The sequence below is a fragment of the Coturnix japonica genome, chromosome 13 (assembly GCF_001577835.2).
Source record: "Coturnix japonica isolate 7356 chromosome 13, Coturnix japonica 2.1, whole genome shotgun sequence".
NCBI classification, from domain to species: domain Eukaryota; kingdom Metazoa; phylum Chordata; class Aves; order Galliformes; family Phasianidae; genus Coturnix; species Coturnix japonica.
Genome location: NC_029528.1, coordinates 3,808,317 through 3,833,417, shown reverse-complemented (window position 1 = coordinate 3,833,417; position 25,101 = coordinate 3,808,317). Strand labels below are relative to the sequence as shown.

Below are 25,101 nucleotides of genomic sequence, written 5' to 3'. Positions count from 1 at the left end.
ACTCCTTGCTGCCAGATACCAACCTGGTCTCTAGCATTAACTGGTGACTTAGCTACCCTCTTAAATTATTGCTATCCTGCTTTAACTGAAGACTCTCAGTCGTTTAATTGCCCCATTAAGGTTGCACCAGTGCAAACATCCCAACTCTGGCTGAAACGTGGGATGCTGCAATAACTGTGCAAAGTGAAAAACAAGGTGTGTTTCCCCTGCCAGCCACCCCTCTGTTCCTGAGACTATTTTCCTTTTGCTTCAACAGGGTGAGCGAGGGATACCAGGGAGAAAAGGAGCCAAAGGGCAGAAGGGGGAACCCGGCCCTCCCGGACTGGACCAACCCTGCCCTGTGGTACGTCTTCTGCTTTGCTCATCTGAAGTGTGTGTTGCAGGGACTGAAAGGGGACACAGCTCTGTAGCCTGGGAAAGGGAGGGAGGATTTGGTAGATCTTTAGTTTGCAGTAAATCAGAGCAGATGGTTATTGTTTTCTCACTTTTCTTAATGGTTTGTTTTATCTGCACTGCTGGAAGTTCAGTGCTTGCTTTAAGGGCTCCTTACTGGCCAGATGGGAACAAGCCACGGCAGTAAAAATAAAGAATCTTTGTATAGAGACCTTCTTAGTGCAGTCAGGAACAATGGGCTTCAGTAATGCTCTTCAGGAGATAGCGTGCCCTGGTGAAGCTGCCTGCCTAGATTTTGAGTACATTTGCAATTGGGGAGTAACTCTGTGCCATGGATGGGAGGCAATTTGAAAGCCAGGTCAGTTCTTTATCCCATCATCTCCCCCAGACTGAGCAGGGACCATGCTGACTGTAGCTCTCCCGCCTGGGGAAGTGGGTTGGTGTTGATAGCATGTTAATACTGCCAAGGCTGTGTGATGTATGAGCCCCGAGGCTGCCAAAAAGTGCCTCTGGGATCAGAGACCTCCCGTGTTTCTCAGGCTGAGATAGCAGCTCACAGCTCAGATCTGTCCTTTCTCTGACACATCCTGGGCCACTGTTGTGCTGCGCTGTACACAGACAGCCTCTTCCCAGAAAACCTGCCTTGATGTCCAGGTCTGAGGAAGGTGGGATTCTCTACCGTGTTTCAAACCTTTGATATGGCTTAGGAAAAAAACTTGCCCTGTTTATTTGGCCTGGTAAAACATTACCTCCTTTTAGTTACTGCTGTTCATTTAATGACTGAAACCAGAGATAACCATTCCTTAAGATGCTGTGCGGTTTTGGGATGAAAGAATAATTTGTGTTTTATTGTTATATTGTGTTATATTATTTAAACTATTGAAACTGCCCAGTGTGGCTGTTACAGCGTAGTTCAGCTGTGCTTAACTAGTAGCACTAGTCTGCTCTGACTCTCCAAAAACACATTTCTTGTCCAAAGGCATGATGGCTTTCTCACCTCGCCAGCCATCAGAGCTGTCGTGGAACTCTGCGGTACCAGCAAGAATGTCCTTCATTCATTGTGCTTTGTTTGGCTTGGAGATAGAATGTGAGCTACAAATATTTAGTTTCTGATGGATCACCTTTCCTCTCTCAACATGCTGGATGATTTAACCCTCATCTTTTTCAAATGAGAATCTCTGCTTTGAGTACAGAAGATATTTCCCAGATGACAGTCTCTGTGTGTCTGTGAACTCCCCACCATAAAACAACTCTGATTTGCTGTGTCATCAGAAATGGATGCACAAAGTTCTGAGCCTGTTCCTTCTGCTCAGGCACTGATGTCTGTTCGAGTAACTCCCGTGTCTTTTATCATTCTCATCAAGCAGTTATTTTTTCTTAAACAGGGAGATCGTAGTATTACAGGCAGCAATGGGGATCCAGGTCTGCCAGGCCTGGATGGGGTGAGCGTGCCCTGCCCACTGGTACAGTACCTGCTCTTCCCTTTTCTCGCATGGTTTGTGTATGTCCTGCTGTGGCCAAGCCCCCTCCTAAGGCACGAATCCCACCAAGGAGAGAAAGAAATGTGAGACAGCAGAGCTGGAATGAGATGTTTCACTTTGGCACTCAGAGAAGGACACCATTGGGATGTGCCTTCTTCCCACTGCCTTTAAATAAGGAGGGTAGGCCGTGGGAGATCTCACAGGGCTGCTTGACTCTTTTCAACAGTAGATCCTAAAAATCAGCTCTTGTTTCTCTGGGTACCTATGGCCCAGTTCAGTTCCCCTTGTGCACCAGCTGGGTGCAGCAGCTCTGGGTGCTGTGGCTGGAGGTCATGGGCCCTTTGGGCACTGAAAGGTCATTTGCTGCGTCAGCTCTGCACTGTGGAGCTCAGGTTGAAATCCTCTGATTACGCAGAGAGGCTGAAGCTCTGCTTGCTGATCCAGAGGGTTCTGCATGACTAGCTAAAAGAGGTCATTGTTTTATTTTCATTTTTTTAACCATAGAAAATGCTGCATGTTAGATGATTTGCAGTTGTCTTCAGAGAAACAAAAGGGCAGTAAGCTCTCTTTCAGAAAAAAAAAAGAAGTTAAATTGCTTTCATATGTGTCAAAGAAACCAATTATTAGCAGCAGGCCTGCTTCAGCTCTTCGTATTTACTCCCCAGAGATGTTATATTTGCTAAGCATGTCCCATGCTAACTGTACAGAATACACAGAGTCAAGCTATATCACAGGCGCTGTAAGGGCAGAAGGGGATTTCTCCTATAACTGATTACAGTGACCAGTTAATGCAACAGATGCACTTTTTCCTGCCTGTGTATGATAGGTTAATTGCTGTAAGTTGTTGTTAGCTGTCATGAGCTGCTGCACGCTGCCTGGGAGTGTTGTCTTCCTTCTCTCCTTGCTGTACAGTCACAGGGGGCTGCTGGTTCTTGGTGATTCTGTTCAGTTCTGGGGTGTGAGCCTCAGCTGTGCCTTGTGAAGCCCTTTGTGAGCTGACCGGTTGTTCTGGAGTCATTCAAGTGAAGCATGGTAGAGATGTGGGGCTTGATCATGGCCAAAATGAGTATTTTGAGTGTGCAGAAGGGGGAGAAAAAGCCTTGGGAAATGGGCCCTGTGACCTTTGGTGCATTGGGATGTGCTCTGACACACCAGGTCAGGATGTCTCCAGGTGCCAGAACCGCTCTGCATGTTGTCCCCATTACCCTTCACCCCCTCATCATGCCAATAATTGTCATAGACCAAAATGCTGGCTGTGTGTCAGCAGAAAACTGTGTGCTTCCAACTACTGTAATGTTACAGGAAAGTCTGAACTGGACCTGTCACACTGGGAGTAGCTGGAGAGGGTAACCTTACATCACTGCATCTCTTTTATTGGGCATAGGCTATTTTACATATAAAATCAATACAGAATACAAAAAGAATGGGATGGCTGACATTTACAGTAAAAAATGTAAAGATGCATTTTGACCTCTATTTGCACTAGCAGTTCCCTCTGCTGCAAACATGTCTTCATGGCTCCCAACCCCTCGTTAACTTGGAGGTGGTTCTGAGGGAAGGGTTGGTGCATGTGTGCTCGACATGCAGCAATTCATGCAATCAGAGATCCAAGAGCATTAAAAAATCCAGCATCAGAAAAGGCAGCTGAAGTCAGCTATTTCTGTTAACGTAGCTTGAAAAGTTGGTCATAAAAAGTCCGTTCCTCTTCTGAGGGCTCCTTCCTTGTCAGTGTTTTCCTCCTGCTAAGTAAACTCAGCTTTCTCATTTCTATATACTTCTTGCATCTCCACTGGAAAAAGCCAAGTCATTTCGCTCCCTTTACACAGCCCACAGTCTATCACATTTCAATCAGTTCAGCAACTCGAGATTTCTTAAAGAAACTCAGTACTGCAGGATGGCATTGAACACAGGTAGAATACCATTACAAAATGCATCAACCCCAACTCAAGAAGCACGTATGAACAAAAGATACATTTCCACATCGTGCTGTCCACACATAGGTCTGATCACAAAACCACTCCTTTTTAAAGCAGATTCTGAATTAATTGAGGTTCCAGATTTTAATGTGTGTTCACCTTTTTGTTGCAAGGAAGTGTCAACGTTTATTTTTCATCCTGGAGTGTATTTGGTTTTGTGTTGTGCTTGACTCACAGCTCACACTGCCTGCACTGTTACTGCTGTGCATATAGAGTGATGTGGGTATGCATGGTTGTTGTCTTTTACCGTGCTGCTAACGCTTTCATTGTTTGTTAAGGATTGAGCTTTGGGTTTTTGGTTCTGACACTCAGATCACAGTCAACAGAAGCAAAATCCATGTGTTCTGTTTTGCAGGGACCAGACGGACTGCCAGTAGCAGGATGTTGGCACAAGGTACAGTGAGATTAATGGTAGTAGTTCCTTGCATGGGCCCTGAGGAGCTGTGTTAGGTGCTGTGCCCCAGCAGTGGGCTGTGTGCCTGCCCAGCAGTGCTGTGCCTTATGAGAGCAGTGCCCTGCCTGCCTCCATGCCCTGCTCCCCACTGCACAGCTGCTAGGAACACCACGCCAAAACCTTGCTAAGGCTGGAAAAGCCACCAACTGATAGCAAGCATGTTACTAACTGGTTGCAAACCCTCATGATGCAAGCATGCCCTTAGCATGTTTAATCCGGTACCAAATCATTTGGAGGTACTGTTAATATGGAAAAAAATCTGACTATCAGTCTTGATATTCACAAGATTAGTAATGGAGCATTTGTCTCTGACTGAAGTGTTTGTCTGTGTGTTCTTTTGCAGTGATCTCTAAGCATGAAGCGCAGCGTGTAAATAATGTGATATATTTTGATCTTTTTTTAAATTTTTGTATAAAAAAAGGAAGAAAAACAACCCTTCGACAGTAATATATTGACCTTTTTTTATACTGGATCCTGTCATTTATGGACTTTGAAAATACTGTAAAGCTCTCAAACCCATAAGATACACATGATAACATCAAGAGTTGATAAAGGTTCTGATGACACTTGCTGGGAATGACCAGAACTCACTGCTAATGCTGCTGTGTGAACTAACAGCACTGAGACAGTGCGCTGCTCTGTGTGCCTTACCGGATCCCTGTCCTAACCTGGCTCTCGACTCTATTTGCATTGCACGTGTGTGCTCAAAGAGTGAAAAAAACTGGCAGAAAACAAAAAAGAAAAAGAGGATGCAGCCCTAAGGATGGGAGAAGCTGCTGTATGCCGTCTGGTCAAAGGAAAGGACTTCAAACCTGCAGAGGAAACAAAGCCAAGCTCCCTTTGTTGCTTTGGAAAATGTAACCTGGACTGCCTGTGGGTGTTTTGGCTACTATCAGATAACCTTTGATCTCAAGAGGAAGCACCTCTGGGTCCTGTTCTGCTGTCTGCAGCTGAAGATGTACCAGCTCTTTCTTAAAGCAGCACCTAAATTCTTTAAGAAACCTCGACTGCAAAACTTCAAAACAAAAGCACTGCAAAATGCTTTCAGAATGGATGGCTGTTGTGGGGCAGGGAGGGACTCTGCTGAAGTCTTCCATTACGCAGCAGAGTGTATACTGGTGCTACTGAGGTTCCCAAAACTTGGAGTTCGGAGTATTTGTCTTGGTCTGTAGGATTCACTTGCATTTGATTTCCTTGTGTTTATGTGGTTTGATTGTGATCTGTGTAGCTCTGCACGCTCCTCTTGTCCTTCTTTAACTTATCTCAGGCACATCCATGCAGAGCAGGGTAATGAATCAAAGGATGGTTAGGATTTCTATTACACATTGCATTAGTGAGAGGAATTTAAAAAGGAACGTATTGCAAACATCTTACAAGTCACATTTCTGAAGATCTTGGAAAAACAGGGATTGATTGAGCAGTAAAAAGAAATGAAAAATTATTTTGCAGGGAACACAATGGCTTACAGCCGGGTCTGTTCAGCTTACAATGAAGACCAAGAGGCAATCAGATTCCTTTTACAAGGAGGAGATACTTTATAGCATTAAGTTCTTAAACTGAACAGAGAAAGATGTACAAAGATGTATCCAATGGCTGAAATAGAAGCTATGTAAAATCACATAAAACAAGCCACAGCTTTTTAATGGTGAGTCTGGCTAATCCTAACCAGAGCAGTGATGGAATGAATCCCCGTGGCTTTAACGCCTTTCTGATTGCACGGATGGTTTCTGAAGGAAATACCTTAGCCCAATAGAAGTTGCTAGGCTCTGTTTATGAGGCCGAAGTGAAATTAAGAGCCTGGTTTTTGTGCTGATAAACCAGTTGATACAAGGAGTCATTTTTGATGCACTGAGTAGATCTGAACCTGTGAGGAGGTTCCTTTGCATCTCAGGGCAGCTGGTGCTGCAGGACCAGTGGGAGGAGATGTGACTGGTGGCTCCAGGGGGAACATGCCCTGTGCAGCTCCATCCTAGTGTAATAGTAGCCCTGGTGTTGTGAATAGCAGCAGCAATGTGCTCGGTGCTCCACACAGACAGGGTGAGGTTTCTGATGTCTGGTGACTGTGTCCTAGCTGGTCTTGAGCTTATTTGTCATCTGCTGTTAAATGCTGAATTGGACGTTGGCTTGGTCAGCGCAGACACAAAAGATGTACAGATGTAGGCAGTAATCCTCCATTATCTAGCTTTGTTCACTGCCTAGGGCCTATACCTACACACTGATTGCTTTGTGGCTATATTTCACATCTTTACCAATGAGTTACTGACCAGATTTTTGGTCTCTGTACAGATTAAATCAATTCAGATCAACTAACAAATCAAGAAACAAGAATTGTGTAACTCAAACAGCAATGAAAATGCATTTTATTTACTTCCATTTCATGACGTTAGCTACCACTTTTGGTGTGAGGGTTTTTAAAGGTGAAAGGAGCTGCTGAAAGAGCTCCCGCTGGCTTTTAATGCTTTTGAAAAACCCCTTTGCTGTCCCAAATTAAAGCTAATTCTTCTGTGGAAGGTCGAAGGCAAATCTCTCATTGATGTCACTGGGAAGAAGATCTGTAATTGTTCCCTTAATGTACAGTTACTCTTCCCGTCTCCCCCAGTCATTTCCAAACTAAAGCAGTTCACTACTCCAAACCACACCGTGGGCTTCTACACTTGGTATCCTGCAGATGTCCTGTTCATGGAACCTCTATCGATATCAATGAGAGTTCAAGTCCCCAGAATGACTGCAGAAAGCACAAGAATCTGGAAGTGTCCACAAACAATCTACAATGCAGATAGAAAAGTCTTGTTTTACATATGCTGGCAAAAACTAAACAGCTTTCTATCTAGCTCCTACTCAAAGAAGTTTGATATCACTGAAGCTACAAGACAAGCTAACCTCCAAAGCTTATGAAATTATATTAAAATTTATATTTTCTCTGAGGAAATACCCCCGAAGTCCTATTATCTTCAGGTAAACAAGTCAGTATTCCGTCTTCAACTTGTGGAATATCCAGTGCTTGTAGGCATCAACTGTGACCACTGCCAGGCCTGCAAAACATTGATACAGAATACCAGAACAGTGCTTTACCTATTGCTCTAACCGCTGTGCGTGGTAGCCTTCCCCCTCCCAACACAGAGCCTGGTGCCACAGAACCCCACACCATTTGCTTTCAGCAGAGCAGGAGAGCTCTTTTAAAGCCACAGAACTTCTTCACCGGGGTTTTTCCTCCCCGTCCCCTCGTAACGTTCCCGTGCCAGCCCAGGAGCGAGGCTGGAAGCAGGCATTGTGGTGTGGGGCTGTGGCTGATTGATACCCATCAGTGCTGCCACCTCGGCTGACGGACATTGCAGAGGTAACGTTTGAAAATCCCCATGTTAAGGCCCTTTGCTGGGTTTACGCTGTACACTGGGTGTGGTGCATCCTGCACCACAGGTCCATGTATGCACTAGCGGCAGGTATGGTGTGTTCAGGATAGATCAGATACACTGTGTGTGTCTAGACCAGCAGCCTGTGCAAAGCAGCCTCTCTGTTCTGCTGCTGCTTTCATTCCCATGGGAAGTGCTGGCAGGGACAGGTCCTGCAGTACGTGGCACGTGTCCTCAGCAGCTGTAATAGACCAGCAGGGTGTCAGTTACAGGTCTGCTGGTCCCAGGCAGTCCCTACCATCACCAAAGCAGCTGAAACCCGTGGCAAGCAGAGCTCCAGGTTCAAATAGATCCCCAGGCACAAATACTGCCAGACTGCAGTTGTAACCTGCTTTCCTGGTCCTCCATAGGGACCACTGTGCTTAGCCTGTGCATTCTGAGCTCAGTGTTTCTCATCCATGGTGCAGCACAAACTGGAAAACTATATTAAAATAGCTGTTCACTTTGCACTGACTGCACAGTCTAAGAGGAAATGTATTTAGATCCACGTGCTTCCCACACACATGTATTAAGGGGAGGTTGTTAAATGAAAAGTTGTTTCACAGCAGTCATGATCTTAATGGGAAGAGTTAAATAAGGATGTGCTTTGCTCAGCAGATTCGTGCCAGATCAGTTGATTATTTTCTCCTTCCATATGAAAATGTTTATGTAGGTCCTTATAGAGCATGGAATATGCAAACAGCTCACAAAGATAAGTGTTACTTCTGGGCAGTGTTGGCATTCTCAGTCGGAACTCAGGAATGATCCCAGCCTCTCACTGAGCACAGTGCGTTCCTGCCCCAGGGATTCTCCCTTTATTCTGGCTTGAGAGAACGTGAGAGTGTTTGACAGGAATTCTGAACTGCAGCTCAGTGTTGCCACTAGATGTCAGCAGCAATAAAGATGATTGACGCGATGAAATGTAGGTCACTGTGACTGAGCAATTGATCCATCGCAATCAGTACAGTGGTTGATGTGTGAGCTTTGTGGATTCATCAGTGAACAAATATTTGGGTTAAAAGGCTTAGGTTCTGTCTTGGGGGAAATTAAGCCAAGCCAAACTCATTGTTTATCCCAGTTCTCTAGTTTACAGATGACATTCAGTGATCTGATGTAACAGACTACATAAGCGTGGTGATTCCCATTAGGCCCAGATAGCGCTGCCTGCCTGCTCCCAGGAACAGGACAAGCAGCTACAAGGTCTGTCTGTGTTCCAGGAACGGTGTTGCTGTGAGTGTGGCCAAGTGCCCAGAGCTCAGCTGTGTGTGTATTTTGGTGGCCAAAAATGCCCGTGTTTATAGGTCCGGCCTGGTGCCAGGAGTATTGTGGCAGCTCCAGAAGGGCACTTGCCATGGTGTGGGCCTGAGTGGTGGGGGCAGGTGGGTTAATTACAGCTCTGCCGCTGGCCTAATTGCAGGCTGGGCTGGTTAGTTCACCAGTATTTCTCTGGGCTGTGAAACAGGTGGTAGATAAAATCCAGTCTGACTCCAAACTGAAACTGTTTCCAAGACCTAATGCACAGGGATTTGAGCTAAAGATGGGGGAAAAAAGCAATATACTTTGTTTTATTTCCATGGGGAAGACTTGTTGCATACTCTGCTTCTAATCCTTGCTGTACATTTAATGGCAATGAATTTCTTTTTGTACAGATTTTTCTCCTGCATATTTAAAAACAGGAAAGTTTCTTAGGATGATAACAGGCTTCCTAATGTGTTTTCTTTTTAAAGATCCTAAAGTACTAAACTGAGCTTTTGTTTAAATCTCCTGTCATGTCATGCACTCTGCATTTGAAATTAACAAGCCAGCCAGGTTTCAATGGCTCAAAGCAGCCTCTGCAATGATGACATGTATTCCATGCAGAATGGCATGGCATGCCAGGCAGGCGTTTCTGATGCTTATAGTGACCCAGTGCCCAGGAAGCGTGTTTGTTTATGAGCGTTCAAGTAGGACAGCCAGTCTGGGGGCCAGAATGAGAGAACTCAGCCAGCTGTAACTCCTCGCTTAACTGCAGTGCTAAAATGCCAGGAAAATCTCAGATTTACTGTAATGCTAAGTAGCCATCCTTGCTCTCAGTGTGTGTCCTGTGTAAATTCACCATAAAGGCTTGTTAGAGCACGGCTTTCCTGGGCATTGAATGCTGATTTCATGCTGCCCTCTAGAGGCCACCTTGTTTGAACAGAAACAAATTCAGTGTTCGATGGGAAATTATCCCTACCCCAAAAACAGCAGCACTGCTCCGCACAGTCTGCATATGTGGGCACAGACACACCTCTGCCAGGTGAGGTTTGAATCAATCACTGCAAAACAGGAGCGCTTAGACACAAACTTCCATCTGTTTCCCGATTCTTATATTTCTTCTTGGGAAACACAGTTGTATTCTTTGTAACCCAATTGTTGCCCAGATAATTAATTTGAAGCATTATACAAATAAAAGGAGGTTGCCAGCCAAGTTTCCATTCTAAAATTTTCAACTGAAAGCTCTGAATTATCTTCCTTACAGACAATAGATTTTTATGAATATATGTAAAAATACTAGTAATGACTCATGATTAAAAATAAAGCATCCCCAGGCTGCTTTTCATGGATTAATACTGTGTATATATGTGGTGATCTGGGATAGGTTTGGGTCTGACCTACACCAGCACAGCCAGGCACAGATTTGGTCCCACCATCCTCAGGGTGTCCCGTGGTGCAGGAAGGGCCCTGTGACTGTACTTGGCCTCATTGCAGGCCCTCAGACTCATTGTGTGCTTGCTGGTGTGTTTGGTAGCACAGCCAGGCTTAACCAGGTAGACTGTCAAGTGAGATAAGTATTTGGATAAGATTTGAAGAGGCCTATGACAATCAATATGGCATATGCTGAGCTCAGTAACCTTATAGGACAACATCTAGGCTTGTTCATAACAGCTGAGGGGAAAAAAATGACATACTGAAGCAAACCAGTGAGTGTGTAGTCTGTACCTGTGAACTTAACATTACTTCTAGCGTTCTCGTGTTCCCGAGTGAACCACTGCAGCCTTCCCATGCTTCACTCATTAGATGGCACACCAGAAGGGTCTGACTGTTGTGTAAGCTGCAGCTACAGCAAGTGCTGAAAACCTGACACTTGGAAATGAATGGGAGATGGCCTTGATAGACCTTAGGACTCTATAATGCTGTAGAAGGCCTGGGGGAAAACCGCAGGGAAGCTGGGAAACATGAGTTTTCAATGCATAAGTGGCATTAGTGACAGCAGAGCAGAATAAGAAATACATTAACATTTGCGGTTTTCCTATGTCCTAGGACAATTAATCCCTGCTCGCTAAGCTGTGGTAGCAGTTCTCAGTTGCTGTTTCAGGGAACAGACATAGTGAACTTGTATGTCCATGTATGGCTTCTTATGTAACGTGGCTGTTAATGGTGACTGAAATGGCGATGTCCCAGGTGTCTGAAATACACCTCTGTGTAAATGAAACCAGCAACACGTGGGTTTTTATGTTCTTTGAAACATAATGTACATTTAATTTCTAAAAGTGCATTTTACGTGAGTATGAAGGGGATGCTGATCAAATCTGCTTTTCTGCTGTGAACTGAAGGGAGGACCTGGTTGTGCAGGTACTCACTGAATTTCTGCATCAGGCAGAAGAGATGGTAAGCTGCCGTTAGTTAGGATGGGAGCTGGAGTCCTATTGTGTTTGCTGGGCAGTTTCATAGATGGAATGCCATTGTATAGACAGTTTCGCAACATAGCAATTCTTGCATTGCTATCTGGGATTCTTTTTTGGTATCTTACTGAAAACAAAATGCTCAGTATGATGAATATTCAGCACAAAATACCAGTCAGAACTGAAAGCCACATTAAGTTGCTTTGGGCGTACAGACCTTTTAACACTGGTCTGTCCTCTAGCATTGAGGTGCCATTTCTGAAAGGATGGAATTAGAGAAACTGTAGCTGCTGGTATGAAAACTGAATTGAAAATATGACTTTATTTATAACACAGCTGTGAGAAATGTATGCAATATGAGTTTAATCCTCTCCCAGGTTATGCAAGCCTTATTTAATGGGAAGGGCTGCGTTGCTTCAGGGTGGCTGTTAAGAGCTGCCAGGCCTGTGTGCAGTACGTGTGTCCATGCTGGGCACCCTGAGCAGTAATTTGTGTGGCTGTATTTACGTGGTGCAGCATATGAAGCTGAGTAAGCCTCTGTACAATGTACCACTTTGAAATATATATATAAATACATATAAATAGTAAAAACTAAAAAAAAAAAGTGCCTAACATTTCTATGCGTAACGTTTCTATTTGCAGCACGATGTAATTTTTAATTGTGTATGCCATGAAGAGTTCTATTTACTCACTGCTTTGGGGAACAAGTGCTTAAAAATGAAGGCATTAATGATGGTATTTTGTATGCATTGTTTTAACATGTTAAAATGGTTATTAATTAGTCCTGCAGTATGTATTTGTAGCTTAAAGCTGCAATGGACGGCACGTCAGCTCGAGACCTCCAAAAACATTTCCTTGTGCTTTCTGTACTAAAAGCAAAGAGTCAATGGTTAGAAATGGTCTCTCTGTACAGGTTGCTTTTATGACTGTGTGAATATGTATAATGAACTCTGCATTTGTAACCAAGAACAAGCAAACTGTAAATGTTCCGGTTGTTATTATAAATAGCTGCAAAGTATCTTAACCAGACAAGAGTTCAAATAAAGATTAATGGCCATTATTCGTATTTCCTTGACTGTGTTTTAGTTCAATTCAATTGTTCAAAATTGACGTATGCAACATCTGAGCTTTACCACTGAAGCTCAGCGTGGTTTTAAATCTATGGCCATTTGGTTTGGGATTCCCTGTTTTAATGCAAAACTTAAACTGTTCTCCTGTGTTTACCAAATAACTGCGGCTGAACATCATTCTGGTCTGCTGGGTATGTAGTCAAATGGTCCGAGTCCTCTCAGTTGTTGTCAGTTTAAAACAAGTGAATGCAAACACATACTTGAAATGAAAAAATAATCTGGAATCTGTTAGAATGAAGCATTCTGATGGCTCTGCTGGGGATGCAGCACCTACAGTGCTGGACACACGTCCCTTCTGGTTCTTATCTCTGTGTTTTTCTTTAAGGAATTCCATCCCAACATGACCAGGACTGTCTCCTCTCATCTGACAGCAGTGTTTGGCTTTTATCCCACCTGCTGCCTCTGGGAGCAGGCTCAACACAGGAGCACAACCATACAAGAGGTTTGTTGCGCTTTTGCTTAAGGAGTGCTTTGTGTTAAACACTGCAGCTCTAACCCCCAAGGTACCATCGCAAATTGCTCTGAGCCGTGTGCTGCTGCCAGCACTGCCAAGCCTGCGTGTGCTGCTAGAACCTCCCAGGGCCACGGGACCTGCAGGGTGAAGTCAGCACTCCTGCTGCCAGAGGAGCCCCAGTCCGGCATGCGGAGGGGAGGCCACAGCACGGGTGAGTCACAGTGCTGAGGGCGGGCTCGGGAGCAGGCGGGGCCGGGCTGCAGCGCTGCCTTCCGGCACGGAGCGCAGTGCCGGCCGGCGGCCCGCAGGGGGAGCGGCGGCGGGGCGGGTGGATGGACAGGCTGCTGCTCTAAAGCGGCTCCTCCCGACTGGGCCGGGCCGCGGACACGGCGGCCATGAGGAGAGCGCAGCGCTCTCGCCAGGAGACCTTGTCCCTACGGCGGCAGCTCATCGGGTAAGTGCCGGCTGCGTCCGTACCGAGTGCCCGGCGCTGCGGGGCGGGGCCGGCACCGAGCGGCCGGGGCTATGAGCGCTCCCTGCTCCGGTGCTTTGGCTTTGGGATAGAGACGGTGCTGAGAGCGAGCGGAGCCAGAGCTTCACTCATACAGTTCGCGTTTAAGGAAGGTTATAAAACTAAGGCATCGAGATCCCTCGAAACACGGGTGGCACGGCGTGGCTGTAGGAGCTTAGAACTGCTTACAAAGCGCATCTTTGGCCGCTTGGCTCTAAGCGAGCAAACCACGCGGCTGCCGAGTGGTGCTGCTGACCCAGAATGAGAGCCCAGCTGTCAGAGCTCTGGTAGCACTGAGAGCCATCAGAATTAACACGCTGGAATTAAGCACAAAACTCATTTCCAGACTTTCAATTGCTCGCTTTGTTCCAAACGGATTTAAAACTTCCTGGTTCTGGATAATGCTGCTGGGAACGGCAGCAAGAGCGTTTCTGTCTGCCCACAGGAATGTTATGGGTTTGGAAAGGAAGGATACCTCCGTCCACACAGCCTTGTGCCGACAGAAAGCAGCTGGGGTAAATGCAATGAGATCTGTGTGAGCTGCATTGGGCTGAGGACACCGTCCTGTGTATTAAATTCTTTAGCAACTCATTTGCTCTGTTCCTGGGGATGAGGATCCAGCCCAGCCTCGTTACTGCTTTCTTAGCACAGGCTGAACTGTCAGTGTGATTGTACTGACAAACCTGTTCTGTCATCCTACTGCCAGCATGTACAGACAGTGTAGGATTCCTGTAGGGGAGGGACAGGGAATTACTGTCTTAATTTAACACCAACTTTTTAGTTAATTGATGTTTCTCAATACATTGCGTTATTTCCCTTTTAGTTTTCTAAGCAGTATTATTAAATGAGGTATTACAGGTTGGCACTGTCCTTCAGCATCAATTAAATTTGTCAAATACATGTAAAAGGTGAAGCAGTGCACCTTTTACAATCACTTAAGCAGGTCCAGACTTTGAAATAAAATTACTCAAGCTCTGTATGGATGTAAGAATCTGCACTGTGCCTTTAGTAAGAATACCAAAGGTATAATAAAAGTGATTAGTAAGAGACAGGCACAAATAGTTTAAAGAGCAGGGAGGGCAGCCAGCACAGACACAGAAGAACCATATTTAAGATCAGATGAAACTTCAGAGCCAAGTCCTGCGTGTGTGTTGGGTTGGGGATTGCTAGTGAAGGATTTCTTGTTCAGGAGTGTTTTTGTGCCCACAAGCCTAACAAAACTCGGCTGTCCAGTCACAGAACAAAGACTGTGCTTTTCTCCATCCTGAGTTATGCATTTAAGGGCTAGGAGGATGATGACATGTGCTGCTGCACTGGGGGGTTGTCTTACTCTTGATTAACTACACTGAGAGTATTACTAGATGACTGAGGGACTTCATTAAGGCTTATTCTGCTTTCTGATGCTTTCCACAGCTCTTCTTGCAAGCTGTTTTATCCTAATGATCCACTGAAGATTGTAAAGGCAAGAGGCCAGTACATGTATGATGAGAATGGAAGACAATACCTTGACTGCATAAACAACGTTGCTCACGGTAAGCTGAAGTTCCATTGTTCAATACCATGTTTTACTAACAGAGCAAGGAACAATCAGTACTTCTTTCCACTGTTCTATTGTGCTGGGGGAAGCAGTGGTTCAATTGGAATAGCACAATAACTTTATACTAAGCTTTATACTTTGAGTAAGTTCTGCTCACATTTGGGTTTCTGCATGAACACGGAGCTTTCCAGACTTGCTTCCTGCTCTACCTTCACAGAAAAGGACTGATCTAAACTTCACTGAGCTCTGGGCGAGAAAATTCAGGTCAAGTATCTGACTGTAAAATGAAGGACAGTTTGTTGTACTCCCAGATGTCACTCAGGGCACTACTGAAGGACCACAGCCCAGTGTGGTGCATTATTTGTCGCATGAAGCAGCTGTTTCTTATAGTACTTTAAACTGCTGGTCAGGGCTGACAGTCGTACCACATATTACTGTCAATATGTAATGACAACATATATTGACAACATGTAATTATTGGATGGTAAAGCTTATCTGCAAATACGACTACTCAGATGTCTCAATTCAAAGTATAAAATTAGGCAGTTTGTTTCAGTGTATCAGCTTTAAGAATTTAACCACCAGCCTTGAAATACAACCACCACTTTAAACCTTTCTGAGCAAGTTTTCCATGAGAGCTTTCAAGTTGTACCAACATTGTCCTAGGCTGATAACACTGTTAGTGCCTAACTGATCAAATATGAACGTCACTGACAGTTGCTCTGTACTCTTATAGAGCAACATAAGCATAGAGCCAGCATATGCCTGTTGACAGACACCATGCATAATAAAGAACTCACCAACCTCTCTCTCCCCTCTCCTGCAGTTGGACATTGCCACCCTGATGTAGTAAAAGCAGCCCACGAGCAAAACCAATTGCTAAATACAAATTCTCGTTATCTTCACGACAACCTGACTGATTATGCAGAGAGACTTTCAGAAAAGCTACCTGACAAGTTGTGCACCTTTTATTTCTTGAACTCTGGGTAAGTCGGACCTGTCAGAATTGCTATTGTTTTTGCCCTGGTTATATACAGATGGGCACATCAGCAGCCAGCTGCGTGCTCTGGAGTGATGACTGTAGTTGTTTGATTACGAAGAAACTGTGGTCATTTGGAATTTCTACAGCTCTAACGTTTGTACTTGCAAGATCTCTGTAAGAAAACTGACGCAGCGCTTTACTTGTACAGCTTTTTATTCTAAGGCCTTGGACTACATTAACAGAGGGTTTATTTCTGTTGCTTGTTTCTGGTCTGGCACGTTTGCAGAATTAAGTGACAATGCATGTTTCTGCTTGTGGGAGGTTCCTGGATTCCCAAGCAACCCACACATTAAAATAAAAAGGAAACTGCTTCCATGTAGTTCCTGCAATCCAGCTTTCTTAAGGTGGATTCTTCTCTGTTAAGCAATTCTACCACTGCTGATTACTCAGGGATCTGTCAGTACCTTACATCTAGTTCTGTGTTCTCTGCAAGTTTCAAACCCCAGGTATCTGCAATTAAACACCATTTTTTTTCCCATTATAGATCTGAGGCTAATGATCTTGCCCTAAGAATGGCAAGACAGTTTACAAAGCATGAGGACGTTATAGTTCTAGACCAGTAAGTATGTTGGCAATTTTATCTACTGTCAGTTGCTAGGCTCAGTTTCTATCTGTGGTCAGAGCACCTGTCATTGTAGGAAGAACCATGGGATTCTTTCTGGCTAGGAAGTGGAATTTTCCTCTGCTCAGTATTTGTGAGACCACTCCTGAAGTACTGACTGCATTCAGGTAGGGCTGCCCTTAGAAATTCCACAGCTGTTCTCACTAGTAACTGTATTCCTACCGGGTGATGTAACTCATCTACTCTTTAGATGTCAGTAATGTTAAGCCTAAAGAACTCTTGATAATGAGGAAATTACTGTTTAGTTCTGCTGATTGTTTTTTAAGTGCTTACCATGGACATCTGACATCCTTGATTGACATAAGCCCATATAAATTCAGAAATCTAGGAGGACAAAAGGAATGGGTCCACGTGGTATGTACTTCAGCCTATAACTATCGATTACTTGTAAATTAAATGAAGACCGATTTACGATTTACTGAACACAGAACACTGTTCCTTTGCCTAGGCTCCTGTTCCAGACACATACAGAGGACTATACAGAGAGGACCATGAAGATCCAGTAACAGCCTACGCTAATGAAGTGAAAAATATTATTAAGCAAGCACATAAGAAAGGCAGAAAGGTAAGAAGTGATTTCTTTGGCCTTTTGTCTTGCATAAGAGCTCAGTACAGGTGCCTGTCAACACTAACTGTTAACACAACTTCCACAAACGTCTGCATTGTGTGTTCAGTCATTACATAGTACCTGTGTTTCAGATTGCTGCATTTTTTGCTGAATCTCTGCCAAGCGTTGGTGGTCAGATCCTCCCACCAGAAGGCTATTTTCAGAAAGTTGCAGAGTAAGTAGTCAGACATTCATTATCTTCACTTGTAAAATCTGTCCTACATAGAGGTGATAGGAGAATATCTGTCTCCTGTGGCATTCAGCTTTACATGCATAGGAAAGACAAGTGCTTTTACATTACAATATCATCTCTGTGGGGCAAAGGCCTCTTTTTAAACACATGGTACAGAAGTTTTCCTTCAAGAAGTTTGCAAATAAACGCTTTCTGTTTGTTGCAAAAAAGAAAATATTTGTGATTTCTTTCTTCCCAGCATATAATCACTGTTACGTTACAGGCATGTGCACAAGGCTGGAGGTGTATTTGTTGCTGATGAAATTCAAGTTGGCTTTGGCAGGGTTGGCAAGCACTTTTGGGCATTCCAGCTTCAGGGAGAAGACTTTATACCTGACATAGTCACTATGGGGAAACCCATAGGTAATGGGCACCCTATTGCCTGCGTAGCAACAACTAAAGAAATTGCAGAAGCGTTTGCAGCCACCGGAGTAGAATATTTCAACACAGTAAGTAAAAATGGACCACAGTTATATTTTTTTAGATAGGAGTCAGTACTAAAATTATAATCATGGGACTTGGTTTAAATTAATCTTCAGCGTCCACACAGTTACTGCTGATATTAATTGCATCTTTCTGGTACCAACTTAATAATTACTGACTATCAGATATAAATCTTAGTGTGCTCATGTTATCACTGATGCTATGTTATGCTTTCATTGACAAGACTGCATGTGTTCCTTTCCTGAACTCAGTTTGGAGGAAACCCTGTTTCATGTGCCATTGGATTGGCTGTTTTAGATGTGATAGAGAAGGAACAGCTTCAAGTTCATGCAACAGAAGTTGGCAACTTCTTTATGAAGCTACTCATGGAGCAAAAAATCAAGCACCCCCTCATTGGTGATGTCAGGTATCAATGCCTTTTCTATATATATGTTTAGCTGTATTTTGTTTGGTTTGTCATAACCAGGTTTAAAAATGAACTGATGTTTTAGGAAACTGTTAAGAGCTGTGACATCAGCAAGAAAAATAAGAAATCAGCAGCCTGCTGTCCATTGAATTAAACCATACTTAAGCTAATCACAAGTCTGATAAACTTTGCCACTCCAGGCCAGTTTAGCTTTATTGATTTCTGGGCATCCCTAGGAAGTACCACTTCTGATATATCAGTTGCCAAGACAGAAGTTTAAACAGAAAAATAGTTCAGTGCACAAAGAAAGAACACAATTTTAAGTGGGATGAAGACTATCTTTATCATTTAACTACTTGATATAACAGCACAGGACAAGCTCATACTTTACTACCACATTTCTGCAAGACTGCTAGACTTCTTGTTTTTATACAGTAGCCAACAACCATCCCCAATTCTCAGACTTCTGTGAGACCAAACCTTAATCTCTCAGTCCTTTAGTTCACTTGCAGTTCCTTCTCGTGACACAAACTGACTATATTTCTCTTGAAGAGGTTCTGGCTTATTCATTGGAGTGGACTTAATTAAAGATCAAGCAAAAAGAACCCCAGCCACAGAAGAAGCAGAGTATTTAATAATAAGGTACGTGTGACAATCATGTGACTTTTCAGTGTGCTGGACAAGCACAGTTTCAAAGCAACCTGCCACTCAGTAGCTGTTGAAGTACAGCAAATTAGCACCAGTCAGCACTGGAAAGCATTGTCTGGACAGCCACCATTATGATGCTTTTAAAGTTTTCTGAACTTTGTGCAAAAGGTGAACATAATTCTGTTTCTGCTCTTTCCAGGCTTAAGGAAGAATATATTCTACTGAGTACAGATGGGCCAGGAAGAAATGTACTTAAATTCAAGCCCCCAATGTGTTTCACTATGGAGGATGCAAAATTTGTAGTGGACACCATTGACAAACTTTTAACAGGTAAGACAGACTTAAAAATGCCTTACAGCAGTTACTGTTGGACTGAGCAACTGAGCCCGCTTTTCAGAAGTCCTGGAACAAAGCCTAAATGGCAGACACTAAACACACAGGAAAGTCAATCATTGAGAGTTTAGCCTTCACTTCCAAACAATCCAAGTTCTCTAGCAGAACTTTTTACTCCAGGGAAGCATATACACCTGTAGAAGTTTCGTTCTGGCAGAGGGTAGCATTTGCTTACAGCAAATGTCAAAGCTAACCACATTTCATTGCCAAGAGCCATCGTGTGGATGCTTTTTATGCTATTTGTACAACTTGTGCACAGTGTTAAACAAATTACTCTAAAACGAATTCAACTCCAGGTTTGTTAAGTTGTTGCTTGTTGTCCTTCCAGATATGGAAAAAGAACATCTGAACCAGGAGAAAACATCCACTGGCTCAACCTAAGCAGGTATTTATCTATATTCACTCTTTATATTACTGTTCAGAAGTTGATGTTTCTAAGCATGTTTCAATGGCACTGACCCTGGCAGTAGAGCAGGACCAAGTTTTCTCAAAGTTGCTTTTACTTGAAATTAGTTCGGAGTTTGTTTTTGTCTTTGGCAATCTAGAAGCTTGGACTAGACTGGGCTGGCTATGGAATTCACTGCTACCCTCTATTCGTCTGATACTTCCTAGTTGTAACACTGTTATGAATTCATTTATTTTCAAGCTAGGCCTAACATACCTCACAAACACCTAATGCTGTCACAGCTCTTCTGCCAGCTACTCACTGGCTTTAGCCTCCAGACAGCTTCATAGAGTTATAGTTATAGTTATAGTCAGATGGGTAACCACTTCTCAGCAGGTCTTCCTATAACTGCCCTCAAGAACACGTGCTCCAACACTGTACATTCTGCATGCCACTATTTGGGAACCCCCACTTAAACTAGTAGCGAAAGTACCATTATAGCCCTTCATAAAACTACTACAGCCCATTTTCTTTAAACTACACAGAATCATTTCAAGCTCACAGCTGTTATCTTCATGATTAAGCATCAGTTACCCCTATTCCCACCAGGTTTGGGGCATCAGTAAGACAGAGACCTGCTAAGTCTGCCAAACTCTAGTATCTGTTGAGGTCCTTCTGTAGCTTGCAGAACATGTACTTCTCATTTTACCTACCACACACTTAGAAGCAGCATACACCTGCAGATAACACCTTGATAACAACACTTTGGTATACCTGGTATTTCCTTAAACCAGCTCCCAGCCAGAATACAACTGAATGTGTTTTTAACTAGGTACCCAGTAAAGTTTTAGGAACCTGGATATGAATGTAATCGGTTGGCCACGCTAGATTCAGTGCTATGGCCCTATGCTAAGGAAAAGCATGTTTTTAGTTCAGTGCAATAGCAGTATAGCAGGCACAAGAAAAGTGTGTTAATATTTTATTTAGCAAGTTAATAAAAAGACATACAGCTGTTAGTACTATGGATTCTTAAGAACAAAAGGATTACTCACAGTATCAGTTTAACTTAGATGCCTGATAACTTAATACGCTTATCTGCAAATCTAAAATAAGCAAAAAAATGCTTCTCTACAAAAAAGCAAGAATGCAAAAAAACCTCACTAAGTACAGTACCAGTACAACACTTACATTGCATGTAAGTGAAAATGAGGCAATGAAATAGATCTCTTTGAATGATGCTTTATAAGAAAAACATAACATTATTTTCTTTCCATAGGTTCCAAACATGTTTCAAGACCTACTACTAAGAAAAATTACTCTACTGTGATAATGTACATTTAATCCTCATCTTAGTATGCCTTAGATCAGATAAGTTAACCTTTGATTTTGTTATTTTCAGTTATCTTATTATTAAGTGAAAGCTTTAGGAGAAATAAATGTTCAACTGTGGCAGATGTGGGATTGGCTTTTATTTAACAAAGTATCTAAAACTGGTTTTAAAGCAATATCTTTCTAGCAGCTACTATAAACTATGTTTTCCAAACTCATGCTCTTTCAGGTTATGCCAATTTAAAAACCAAGGTGAGCCAACTGGCTTTCTTTTTTTTTCCTTATCTGCTGCTAGCAGTGGTAACTCCATTCCTGGAAATGCTTTTCCCAAGCTCCTCTGATCAGTTTCAGTAGGCAGTTTCAAGCTAACAGGGTCCTAGTTAGCACTTTAATCAACAAGCTCTCAACGAGCAGATGAAGTAAAGAGCCCCATGCTCATGAGGAACACAGCTCAAAGTCACAGCTCCCACAGCTGTTCTTAGGAAACACTGTCCTCAAGAAATACCTGAGTACAGTTAGTAGATAAACAGTATGTTACAGCCATTTCAGAAACACAACTCTGTGTACAAGCCCTTGCTTTCACCTGACAGTAAGTTTTTCTTTGCATCGCACACTTTTCATGCAAGAAAGAGAAAGCAAGTTCTTCGTATAAGAGCTAGTAACCCATTTCTGCCTGAGGCCATATCACCTGTAAAGAATCATAGAATTATTAAGGTTGGAAAGGACCTCTAAGATCATCTAGTCCAACCACTGAAATGAAGCATTACTTCAGGATCTACTTCCAAAGGGAACCAGTAACAGGCTGACAAGCTATTGCTAACAAACTAGACAGAAATACTGCAGCAGTATTGGTTCTGGGCACAACACTATCCAAATCCCTCTTCAGTGGGCAAACTACCTGCTAGGAAGGTATTCTAACCCTTACTTCAAAACAAGTAAAAAGATGCAACAGAATAAAGCACCTCACTTGTCAATCTTCAAGAGCAATCCTTCTAAATATTACTTGTTTCAATTGTCTATAGCTTTATATTTTTCAAGTTGGGCGCTTTGTTACATACTGCAGCTGTGAAGCTGATGTGCCCACTGCCCAATTAAAGACCTGCTTAACTCTTTCTTTATATTCAAGACTACAGCTTAACCTCAGACAAGTCTTACAGACTTTTAACTGTATGGTTTTTAATTTCAGGGACAGCCAGCAGGGAGCAGCATATTATCATTCCTGTAGGAATTGCTGCTTCCCTCAGTAAAAACAAAAGTAGTAAAAATTACTATTAACATGTTTTTTCTCCTTTCTTAGTTACTTGATTTTGTTTAAATTGTATGTTAGAAGAAAAATATCAGCTTTTGAAGTTTAAAAGAGGAAAGAAAAATCAAACAGTTTACTTCAACACAGGTTAGAAATTTATTTGTGCAGCAGTACTGGCTGCTTAGAATAGTTTTAGATTTAAGACTGAGATTACTCTGCAACCAGACAAGCAAATCACATAGTAGTTATTACCTAGAAACTTTGGTAAGCTAATCAATAAAAAGAAAAGAATATCTCTAGAAAGAGTTGTAGTATTAGATGCACCTTTCTTGTTTTTGCTCCCACGGCTTCAGGTGGAAATTCTTTACTGTGTTTTTGGCACACAGCAAGACTGCAAAAATTGAGATTTTGCATTCATAATTTAATGAATGTCTAACCTGTCTTTCGAGATGTATATACATACTCTTAAGAACTCTTAGAAACCTCTGACTCGAGAGAGGCTGAAACATGAAGGAAGTGCAGCTAGCTTCTTACATACCTCTTAAGCCTCCTCCTGCAAGGCTGTCTAGCCTGCCAAACCCTACCTGAAACCTCAGCCTCTGGTTCCACCCACAAAAGCCTTCCACTGCAGGCATTACTACAGTTAGTACTACAACTGCCTCTGTAACCTGTCTGGAACATGAGCCACCAGCACAGCCCTAACAGCTAGGGATCTCCACCCAGGCTCTCTTCCATAACCTCTAGGCAGAAGTGACTGCACTTATCAGCTGTCACTTAACGCTAAAGTCAACACCACTACCTACCAACACAGCCCTCTAGTTTCCAGATTAAAAGCAGCAAGCCCAACTCTTCATCAAGGTACTGCCATGAACTAAGTTCTGGGAAAAATATACTGCTGTTTTACTAATACATAGCTGAAGAATGGCACAAGACACTAGATTACGCCTTTTTTATTTCAAAAGCTAGGATAGCTTCAATATCCATGTCATGGTGAATCAGAACACATGTAAAATACCTTACAATACATTAGATTCCAAAAAGGTACCAAAAAGTACAGTAAAATTAACACTTCCGTTACAGGAAATGTATGACACAAAAACAATACAAAATAAAAAGGTGGAAAGTGACACTGGTTCCCTAAAGATGCATCTCTTTCTGTACAACTGGAGTAATGCAGAGTCCATAGTTAACTCCAAGAGGCAGTCCCTAGATGCAGAGCTGCAGCTTTAAGCAGACCCTCAAAATCAGTTTCAGTTTAACCTATTAATAAAATCATTAATTAATATCTTCAGCAAGGCTGAAATTTACACACCACACTGTCTAAACAACTAGTTATCTGTAAGTATTAAACATGTAAAACATTTCCAAGGAGCTCTTCCAAGTAAGATGCACATTTAACAGGCCATAGAAATTTATTGTAAAGTTAAATTTGGTACAGAACTGAAATACCATCTACAGCATTGTATACAAAACCTATGCAGTCATTTTCCAAAAGAGACCATGCCACTGCATACCTGAATAAGTTTGATCAATATGGCTTGTAGTTATTCTGATGGCCACCACGCCTTGGTGTCTTCCCGTAATTTGCACTGCCTTGACCTATGAACAAGAGAACAAATGCATTAAACTGCTAATTAGTTACGCTTGCTTATACCCAATACAGTTCTTTACTTACTGTAATCATAGCCTGGTCCATATCCATAATACCCATATCCTGAATAATCATAGCCTCCATAGCCACCATAACCTTGCTGATAGCCGTATCCTTGATTCCCATAACCCTGGTTCCAGTAATTGCCATAACCTTGATTCCAATTTTGACTTTGAGCTATAGAAGGGAAAACCATCCACAAAATCCCATTTTAGTACACACAGCTTAGTTTGAATGTGTCCATACTAAAGTAGTGTGTGCAATACTTACCACCGCCTCTTCCACCTCTGCCTCTTCCTCCATAGCTACCTCTTCCTCCACCACTACTGAACTGTTGCTGCTGGTATACTTCTTTTGGCTGTGCTACCTTTATCTCGCACTGAAAACAAAGAATAAGGAGGAATGTTTATTTGTCTTCAAACAGCACTGCCCCAACCTAGCCACTTAGGAAAGACGGAGGTTATTCTAGAGGCAAAGGTGCTCATGCTGTGCTCCCTGTCACGCAGCCAACATTACTGTACATCCAGAAGAATCCCATTTAACATGCTGCTCAGGCCAAGGTAAGTCAGTCACTGTCTGCCATCCAAGCCAGCTATTGCTACCAAAGTACTTCATGCCGCCCCTTACCTACCATCCATTTCCTCACAGGAAAGTGGGGAGCTCACCTGAGCATAGCCACTACTGCTTCTGCCTAACATCCTGCAGAACCACTAGGACTAAGCTGTTGGACTGCTTCACCTGAGCTGCAACGACTGAAGAGCTACTGACAAGGCTGAAAAATAAGCCAAATGAGTTTTCTTGGCAGCTTTCATACAGTCTATACTGTGAGCATGTGTTGGACTGTGAAGTACACTTAACCAACAGTTGAAAATTCAACTTTTTCCAACACTACAAATAATCAAAAATAAATAGAATTGAAATTTCCAAGACTGGCCCCCAAGCTCTATTTCAGGTTATCAGCCAGCTTCTACTTCCTAGATCTGTGTACGGTTGGAAATGAAGCAGTGAAAGGAACAACACCCTGCAATGATACCTCAGGAAACTTCGCTTGGAATTCTTCAGATTGGATCTTGCTTTAAAGGTAATGTGCTGGTTTTATTATCTTTTGACAAAAGCAAGCCATAGAT

At 42.9% G+C, this 25,101-nt stretch overlaps 3 protein-coding genes across 20 annotated transcripts in view; 2 read left to right on the top strand and 1 right to left on the bottom strand.

Moving 5' to 3' along the window:
- COL23A1 (collagen type XXIII alpha 1 chain) overlaps positions 1-12,397 on the top strand; it is a 155,332-nt gene extending 142,935 nt beyond the window's left edge. For 2 of the 3 annotated variants that reach the window (XM_032447385.1, XM_032447384.1), the window contains 2 exons: positions 257-343; positions 4,206-12,397. In XM_032447385.1, coding sequence (XP_032303276.1) covers positions 257-343; positions 4,206-4,253 — 135 coding nt within the window. In that variant the 3' untranslated portion in view covers positions 4,254-12,397. Of the gene's footprint in view, positions 1-256; positions 344-1,778; positions 1,857-4,205 lie in introns of all 3 variants that reach the window. The other variant, XM_032447386.1, reaches the window with a different exon arrangement.
- Positions 1-25,101, bottom strand: part of HNRNPAB (heterogeneous nuclear ribonucleoprotein A/B) — a 37,260-nt gene that overhangs the window by 6,789 nt on the left and 5,370 nt on the right. Inside the window, exons 6-9 of one of the 9 annotated variants that reach the window (XM_015875627.2) lie at positions 24,245-24,353; positions 23,999-24,151; positions 23,838-23,922; positions 6,633-7,336 (exon numbers count right to left, since the gene is read on the bottom strand). In XM_015875627.2, coding sequence (XP_015731113.1) covers positions 23,852-23,922; positions 23,999-24,151; positions 24,245-24,353 — 333 coding nt within the window. In that variant the 3' untranslated portion in view covers positions 6,633-7,336; positions 23,838-23,851. Of the gene's footprint in view, positions 1-6,632; positions 7,337-20,710; positions 21,766-23,257; positions 23,584-23,837; positions 23,923-23,998; positions 24,152-24,244; positions 24,354-25,101 lie in introns of those variants that run through there. The other 8 variants (XM_015875629.2, XM_015875630.2, XM_015875628.2 and 5 more) reach the window with 8 other exon arrangements.
- Positions 12,490-24,901, top strand: PHYKPL (5-phosphohydroxy-L-lysine phospho-lyase). Of its 8 annotated transcripts, XR_001558140.2 has the most exons (14): positions 13,199-13,375; positions 14,846-14,964; positions 15,796-15,955; positions 16,496-16,570; positions 16,900-16,987; positions 17,082-17,198; positions 17,333-17,415; positions 17,696-17,921; positions 18,168-18,322; positions 18,875-18,964; positions 19,170-19,300; positions 19,692-19,748; positions 24,399-24,534; positions 24,623-24,901. XR_001558140.2 is itself a non-coding variant. In XM_015875623.2 (13 exons), the coding sequence occupies exons 1-12, from the start codon at positions 13,317-13,319 to the stop codon at positions 19,742-19,744; spliced, it is 1,356 nt and encodes a 451-aa protein (XP_015731109.1). In that variant the 5' UTR covers positions 13,200-13,316; the 3' UTR covers positions 19,745-19,748; positions 21,025-21,197. The 8 variants fall into 8 exon arrangements, 1 of the variants encoding a protein (XP_015731109.1); XR_004308876.1 differs by lacking the exon at positions 13,199-13,375 and adding an exon at positions 12,490-13,132 and having other exon boundaries at positions 19,170-19,748; XR_004308873.1 differs by having other exon boundaries at positions 13,196-13,375; positions 19,170-19,748.